The 8,749-nt window shown below is 38.7% G+C and overlaps 1 protein-coding gene across 1 annotated transcript; it reads right to left on the bottom strand.

Annotated features, from left to right (window-relative positions):
- Nucleotides 1-5,175: 5,175 nt before the first annotated feature.
- Nucleotides 5,176-7,103, bottom strand: LOC116041123. Its single transcript, XM_031286983.2, has 3 exons — nt 6,950-7,103; nt 5,811-5,913; nt 5,176-5,726 (listed from the first exon to the last, which is right to left on the bottom strand). The coding sequence occupies exons 1-3, from the start codon at nt 7,101-7,103 to the stop codon at nt 5,309-5,311; spliced, it is 675 nt and encodes a 224-aa protein (XP_031142843.1). The 3' UTR covers nt 5,176-5,308.
- Nucleotides 7,104-8,749: the final 1,646 nt, after the last annotated feature.

Below are 8,749 nucleotides of genomic sequence, written 5' to 3'. Positions count from 1 at the left end.
AGTCAATTTAGTCTCCATGTTTGCTGCTGAGAGCTGATTGTTGTGGCGTGTCATCACTGCACAGAGATGTGTCTGTTTAGCCATGGAGGCTATCACTGCTCGTTATGAAGGTTGTTGTCTCTTCGACTGCACGAGTCTGAAGAGAGAAAGCATTAGACCTCCTTTATCGTAGATATTTTGTTCTCACCATTTTTTTAATTAAAAAAAAAAAATTCTATAAAACATTTGCATTTATTTGTGTATCAGGATTACTATGATAATAATCAACAATGAGCTCATTTATTATTCTCTTTTTCGAATCTGTACAAGAAGTCATTGAACAGACTTTACTGACGGGATGTGTGAACAAACTGACGGTTAACATGATGAATAAACTAACATGAACACAGTATTTTCTTCCTGTCTTCATTCCAGGGTATCATACAAAGCTGACGGAGAAAATGTGAAACTGATATGAGAGTATAACTGAGGCACTTTTCCTCCTTAAACACCACAAAGTACAGTCTTCATGTTTAGAGTCAGTCTCTGTCCTTTCTACTTTTCTACCTAAAACAGCGTTGTCACAGAGAAATTAGCAGTTTTCTACCACTTTTTGCTTTTTACAGCCAACGTTTTCTTTGTGCCAATAGATGATTTATTACACAGAATTAAAGGTCCTGACACACACAAGACAACATATATTGTGTAGTTGATTCTTTACATTTGGTTTCAAGTATATATGTTGTTCAATCAGAATTCAAGAAGTCAGAGACACTTTACCATTTAGCCTCAAATCTCACATTCCCAAATACTATTGAAAATAAAGAGCTAAAACTCTTCTCTCCCATGTTTCCCATGTGCCCTGAATGCAGCCTATCATTAAACCATAAAGTAATCAGAGGAATGTTATGTCATCAACAGAGAACATACTTAGAATATAAGTTCATTGTGAATACTAGTGACATAAGCTGTCTTGGGACGTTGGACCACTACAATGTATCTAATGATTTCTAAGGCACATTTGAAGTTGTAATGTTGCCTGCAGGATGTCATAGGAAAGAGTAATTTGTTACGACGGTGTGGAATATATGGACAGAGGAGGAAAAACAAGGGAGGCTTTAATCAACATGAGATGTTATGTTATACTCCTGAATAGTAAAGACAGAGCGTCTGCATATTCAAAGTTTAGTTATACTTCACTTGAAGGTATCTACATAAGAGTGACATGACACTGTCATGAACGTGTCATAAACATTATAATCAAGTCATAAACATTTATGACATAATGCTTCTTTTAGTAAGTGTCATTCAGTTTTTGTCATGACAAGTTATGGTTATGGTATGAGTTAGGGTTAGGGTTAGGGTTCATGTATCATGACTGTGTCATGACAGTGTCATGTGGTCATGACAGTGTCATGTCACTCTTATGTAGACACCTTCAAATAAAGTGTTACCCAAAGTTCAAAGTGTGACGACTTGGATTAGCAGTGTGGGGTTGTGTCCAATCGTAAAGTCAGAGCGTACCCTAGAGGGGAGCTGGACAGGAAGGTCTCATTTTACTTTAAATGTCTTAGATCCCGTTCACTTCCTCAGATAAACAGATATGGTGTAATTGGTTCCACTAGAGAACCTGACGTTTTATGACACGAAAAATGCATTTCCTGCAGAAATTGAGTGTAAATACTATCACTCTAAAGAAGCGCAATACACACCTATAATAAACTCAGAAAAGGTCTGAAATAAGCATGAAACTTAAACAGTGATAACACAAAGACTGTAAAGATATCAAAAAGCCTAATACAAGTTTGATAACTCAAATTATAGTCGCCTGTTTAAAGTTAGAATGAGATCTCTAGCTGAAAGTACGTGGGAGATGTAGCATTTTAAAGGTCCTATGACATGCTGCTTTTTGGATGCTTTTATATAGGCCTTAGTGTTCCCCTAATACTGTATCTGAAGTCTCTTTTATATAGACCTTAGTGGTCCCCTAATACTGTATCTGAAGTATCTTTTATATAGACCTTAGTGGTCCCCTAATACTGTATCGGAAGTATCTTTTATATAGACCTTAGTGGTCCCCTAATACTGTATCTGAAGTCTCTTTTATATAGGCCTTAGTGGTCCCCTAATACTGTATCTGAAGTCTCTTTTATATAGACCTTAGTGGTCCCCTAATACTGTATCTGAAGTCTCTTTCCCAAAATTCAGCCTTGGTGCAGAATTACAGCCACTATGAGCCAGTCCCACAATGAGCTTTCCTCAGTATGTGCCATTTCTGTGTCTGTAGCTTTAAATGCTATTGAGGAGGAGAGAGGGGGGGGCAAGGTGGAGGGTGCGGGTGTGGCCTTGACCAACTGCCATGCTTCCCTCGTTTGCAAGCCATGATGTCTCTCTCTTTCTCATGGGCGGGCCACATTCTCTGGGCGGGCAAAGCAGAGAAAGGGGAGGTAACCTTTCCCCTTATGTCATAAAGGGAATTCCAGATCTGGGGGTTCCAGATCAGCCCATCTGAGCTTTCATTTTCTCAAAGGCAGAGCAGGATACCCAGGGCTCGGTTTACACCTATCGCCATTTCTAGCCACTCGGGGACCATAGGCAGGCTGGGGGAACTCATTAATGTTAAAAAACCTCATAGTAAAATGTTCATGCCATGGGACCTTTAAAGTGGGGTAGGTAGGTTAAAACTATAGTGCGTAGTTTCTGTCACCCCATGAGTAATTCTAAGTAATGACAACAAAACTGTTGGCCACATGATATAAGCCTTCCATGATCGCGTACTCGCCCCCACCCCTCTTCCGCACAGTTGCTAATAGCCAAGGAGGACACGGAGGATTAAAAAAAAAACATGAAGTCTTCAGAAGAGGTCATTATCTTCACTTGAGTTTCTGCACGCAAAAGTCACTAGGCGCCTCATCTTCTGAACATAGCCATACTGAGAAACACAGAGAGAGTTGTGTGGAGCTGATAGTCTTAATTGGCTTTGTAGCAACTCATTTGGCAATGGCTTGAATGTAACGGACGTACAATAATATCAAAAAGTTAAGCACTAAAGCTTTAAGGTACCTGAAGCCGTCAAACATACGTTTTCTGTTACACATAACCTTTTCCGCATTGCTTTGTCTCTTACAAAGACAGTTCATCCAGTGACATTGTAAAAAGTGTAAGAACATTTTAAACGCTGCGAGAACACCCTGCAGCGATTTTTTCAGCGGTGGAAGAAGTCTTCAGATTGTTTTTTAAGTAACAATACTTACAAACTTAAGTTTAAGTAAAAGTACAAAAGTATTAGCATAAACATGTACTTACAGTAACAAAAGTAAAAGTATTAATTTTGCAGAATGACCCATTTCAAAAGTAACATATTAAATAGGCCTAATTAGATTATCATCGATCACATCACTTTAATGTTCCTGCTGGTCAAGTTAGGGCTAATTTTTTAACAACTTTATACTTCAGTGTAGCTAAATCTATAATCATAAGTATAACAACCATCATCATCAGAATACATCACTATTTGTTGAGTATAATTTGTATTAATAATCTGAATCAGCATGTAATTAGTAACTAAAGTGTTACAAGTAGGGGATTAAAGGACCCAAACGCAGAGAGAGGCAGGCAGGCAGAAAGAAGTTGGCGTTGAGGATTAATTTGAAAAACACAAAATCAACCAAGGGAGTCCTGGGAGTGCCGGCAGGCAAAAAACCAATTCCAAAAATGAAGACAAAAGGCAGCCAAAAAAGCAAGGGAGTAAAAAACCAGGAACAAACAGAAACAGACGAGAGCTGACACAGAAACTCACAAACTAACCAGACAAGGACATGAACACACGCAGGCTGGCAGGGAACAGACACAAAACAATCCAACACGAGACAAAGGGAACACAGAGGTTAAATACATGAGGTAATGAACAAACGAGGGACAGGTGATACAACAGGTGAAACACATCAGGGCGGGGCAGAACAATCAGACAAGGCGGGAAACATAGAAAGCAAAACTAGACAAGACAAGACAGAAAACAGACTGTCAAAATAAAACAGGAAACAGAAATATACACAGAGTCACACAGTCAAAACAGGGTAAACAGAAACCTACACAATGAACAGGGAAATAAGTAAACTGAAATATACACAACAGAAATATACAAAATAAGATACATACAGAAATCTACAAACAAGGCAACAGAAATATCCAAACAGGTAACAGAAATATACAGAATAAATATACAAAAACAGGAAACATACAGAAATCATAATACAAACAACAGAAAAATACACAACCACAACATAAAGCTGTCTAATAAATGTAGTGGGGTGAAATATTTCCCTCCTTTCTGCCACTATATACTTCTGATCTTATAAGATTGAAATTGGAAATACTCAAGTAATGAACAAATACCTCAAAGGTGTTTTCCTCAATTATTTGACAGTTTACTATTAAAAAAAAAAATATATATATATATATAATAATATATATTATACCTTCATCTGTCATCTACCTATGTACTGTATATAGACAGAAATATTCAGTCTGTGTACTAACATACTACAACAAACAGAAAACAGATGGGGTCCATGCTACGGTGCCTGCCCTGTGTTAATCATAATTTGAAGACATGTCACCCATAAGATATGGTTTTTGTTAATAGTCAGGTTCACTATATATTTTTGTGGGAATTTTTTGGGGATTTGCTAAACTATACATTTTTGGAAAGGCTATTGTATAAGGAGTCAGAAAATCAATGTTTGCATTTGCTCAGATGTCTATGTGGCGGCCATATTGAATTGTTTAAAAATGGCTGCCGTAAAACTTTAATTTGTAATATCTCGGCTTCTGAATAAGCTGGAATGTTGATTTTAACTGCTAAACCCACATTTTCAGGGTCAGGGAATCCAATGGTGCTCGTTATAAAGCTACAAGACTTTACCACATTAACCCATAGATGCATAAGTGGGTCAAATATGATCTGGTGTGGTTGTTTTCTTGCAATATCATTGTAATGAAAACTTGTTTGCATTTAATATTCGATGTTGCTCAAAAACCATGTTTTTTTATCATTCCATTGAAATACACAACATTTAAATACTTTTGAAAGCTTTACTAAACTGTTTCGCATGACATACATACTTTACATATTACACAAAACAGTGGAGTAATACTGTAAAGCAATGAAAACATCTTAAGGATGTATTCCTAATTATTTTTGCTCAGAACAAAATTAAGCAAAATGATTATACATGAACTATGTATTAGCCATTGGCACAGAATTAGCTATAAAAGCAGAATGTGCTGCAGGATAATCTACATTTTAGCACTTCCCAATTCTCTTATTTCAGTTGTCTTTCACTACCACCTTCATGACAGGCTGGTATGAGTCTGACATTGTACCCATGATGGTGACTTGACCATCCGTATGAGAGAGACAGGGACCAGTTGCTTTACCTCTGATAAAGTTGCTGTTTGAGTCATAGTACATCAGTTGATAAAGATTGTTATTAAACGCTTGGCTCTCATCAAAGATTCCCACTGCATACAAGTTAAAGTACAGGACATAGTCGTAGGGAACACAGAACATGACAGCAATTTTCCCAATGGCGTTTTTTGTAGATTTTTTGATGAGGTCGTAAGTGAAAACGCCAACAGCTCCTCTAGCAGCGTTGGCAGTCTTGGTGAACAGTGCACTGCCAGTTGAATTTGAGTCGATCTGCGGTGGCAGAGGTTCAGTACAGACACCACTCTCCATGTATGCACTAGAAACAGTAGAAAAATATTAATAAATTGCGTGTATTTATGGAAAATGTATTTCAATGAAACACCCAAAAAATTGCAGTTACCAGGGGTTGTCCAAGTCGTAGGTAGAGCATTCATTTGTAATTTGAATGGCACACTGACGCCATGAAACGGACATGATGGCTGTGCAGTGTGCAACAAGATGACCTGTTCAGACAGAAAGACACAAAACTAACCCTTCATTTGTGTTCATAAAAGTTTTCTGCTTTTGGATGCAGTCAGCAGATGCAAAAAAAAGTCATGTTTCAGGGAAACTCTGGCACATGATAAATTGACAAAGTAAGAAGTCTTCTCAGTATTTATCTTAATTTATAAAGCTATGCTTACCTCGAATTAATGCTTCTGAAGGAAGGCTTGCAGGCTCAGTCTGTCAGGCTTTTAGGTCTTCTCCTTATAAAGGCAAAGGGAATAGCTGTGGGCTGCATCATCGCATAGGCCACTCCTTCCAGATAAGAGCCCCTTCTCCGCAGAACCATTGATCACTAACACAAATACAAAAGCTACAACACAAACTCAAAAGCCACAACACAAACACAAAAGCTACAACACAAACACAAAAGCTACAACACAAACACAAAAGCTACAACACAAATACATAAGCGACAATGGTAGTGAGTGACAACGGAAGTGAGCGTGTTGTTGACAAACGGAGCCGGCGGATGAGCAGGAGGAAAGTTCTTGTATGTTTGAGAAGCAAGGGAAACACGGTTCCTTGCTAATTATGATTACTGTCGCTATGTGATTGTCACAAATTAGCAATGTTGTTCAATATCTTTGTATTTTCATATGTATGTACTCTGCCATTTAGGCTACGAAGCTACAGCTATAACGTTATCTAAATGGCGCACAGCTACAGTTTTTTCCAATTGCTAAAACACAATTTTGCAAACTAGGCTGGTTTTATCACAATTCCACCCATGTTTATGTGTGCGTATAAGTATACGTTTATATGTGTTCTATTAGGCGCATAAACTTTGTCAGCACTGCAAAATGTATGCTTAACTGTCTATTTTACAAATAGTAGTTGTGCTTTATGTTGTTGATGCTGAAAGGTGATGGCATGTAACTAACGACCTATGGCTACGACCCCGACTATACGGACAAGCAAAACCATCTCTGGGTCCATATTCATCTCTACATCAGAGGGGGCAGTGAGGCAAGCGTGGAGAAATTGAGCACCGACTGCCACCTTTCTGCTGGGCATCCTGCTGGCCAGTGCGCAGGCGTCGGACGGTGAGCTGGGTGGCCTCTGTGCCTCCGTCGGTTTCCAGCGGGATGTCGGGAGCTGAGCGGCCTTTTCGCTGAGACTTGGCTGGATCCTGGTGTCCCATTTCCATTTAACCGGGTAACTCTTTCTGTGTGCTGATCTGACGGCCACACAATCCTTTATGATTTTTATTTTTACATACACATAGTTTTACATTTTTACTGGAGTTGTACTTCGTATGATTTCATGTGACAAAATGAATATACATAGTTTGCAGTTTAAGAGTTAAACCTTCAAAGACGGTATGGTTCTTTACAGTAACCTAATGACTAACTTGTCTATAAAACTAGGCCTACACGGCCTATTCAATATGGTGCATCTTTCCTTGTAAGTTTAAGATCCATAAACGGTGAAGCTTTTGCAAAAGCAAGCTTCCTCATTCAAGTAAATGAGCTCGACCACATGAGACACAGTGAGAAATGCGTCAGATGAACAAAACTGAACCCAGACCAAACCGGTGACACTTTGGTTAATTGTAGTGTGGGAACAGGGCAAAAATTGCTGCTTTGATGGAGGGCCGTTCAAAAAGTAAAAAGAAAGAATTGTGTACAGACAATAAATGCTACTTATAGTTTATTATTGCACATATTATTTAGTCTATATACCGTATCTAGTTTCGCAGTGTTTCGAAGTGGGATGCATATGAAAACGTGCAGCGCTAACAGATACAGTAGCACAGTTTTACTGTGTGACACAGGAAGTTTGTATGTATCTCTGGAGATGACAGTAACTGTTTTTTTATTCTTAATTGCTATTTCTACTGCATGTTTAAGCGCTATCATCCAATATGATATTTGTTCCAGGTATTTATACAGTAGTGCCTATAAGAATTAGATGGTTCACCCCACTTGGATTTCATGTTTTGTTGTTTGCTTTTTAAATAACAGCAAAAGTGAAAACAAAATCTGTTTAAATGACACATACATAGGCATCTGATGGCACGTTCATGCCACCTGGGAATAACAGGGACCGCCCCCCGTGATTTACGTTGTTTTTCCGACTGCTAGTGTTCACATGGTCGGGATGCGTGTTCTTCTTCTTCTGTTATATTGCCGTTTGGCATAACAACTTGTGGCATGACTGCCACCAACGGTTGGCCGTAGCCTAGAGCATCAGGTGTGTGAAAACATGGAGGCCACAATAACAAAAGATTTGCTGCTGTTTTCTTATGCGAGCATATAAACAGCACATCTACATGGGTTTATTTGTGTTATCTGCAGGACAACGAACGGGAAAGGACACGGATAAGGTGTTGTTTTTTTTTATACATAGGCCTATTTATGAATAATTTGAAACATGTTATGTCTGTGCATGTTTCTTGGCAGAGGCGTTTGTCCACAATAAACAGTTTATTGTCATTGAAATATGTACAGTGAACCAAAGTCGCCTACATCAAACGTCAGTTGTCAACAACGCGTCACCAACTGGGAAACTCGGTTAAAAATCTAGCCCGAGTTTCCCACCTCTGATTCCCACAGGAAGTGACGTGAATGCTGACATTTTCACTCGGAAAAATGTTTTTCCGATGTCTATAAACGCAGCATCAAGAGATGCATACATCATTTCCTGTGTCACGTGATGTCATGTCTCGTCAAGTTTGTTAAGTTTAGTCACTCGTTTTGTCTTGTTGTGCACGTCCTGTTTTATTTTGTATTCACCTTTCCCTCTTGTTTCACACCCTGACTTCCCCCATTTTGTGAGTTTCCCGCCGTTGTG

This window comes from Sander lucioperca, chromosome 5, assembly GCF_008315115.2.
Source record: "Sander lucioperca isolate FBNREF2018 chromosome 5, SLUC_FBN_1.2, whole genome shotgun sequence".
Classification (NCBI taxonomy): Eukaryota; Metazoa; Chordata; class Actinopteri; order Perciformes; family Percidae; genus Sander; species Sander lucioperca.
The sequence above is the reverse complement of the archived record's forward strand: the minus strand, read 5'-3'. Positions and strand labels throughout refer to the sequence as shown.

What these genes read in the sequence shown, in the direction of transcription:
- LOC116041123 (XM_031286983.2), bottom strand. Translation starts at nt 7,103, where the DNA reads ATGGAAATGGGACACCAGGATCCAGCCAAGTCTCAGCGAAAAGGCCGC. An exon ending in TGCCCAGCAGAAAGGTGGCA is followed by an intron (nt 5,914 to 6,949) that starts GTCGGTGCTCAA and finishes CTGTCTGAACAG; the next exon opens with GTCATCTTGTTGCACACTGC. An exon ending in TACGACTTGGACAACCCCTG is followed by an intron (nt 5,727 to 5,810) that starts GTAACTGCAATT and finishes TACTGTTTCTAG; the next exon opens with TGCATACATGGAGAGTGGTG.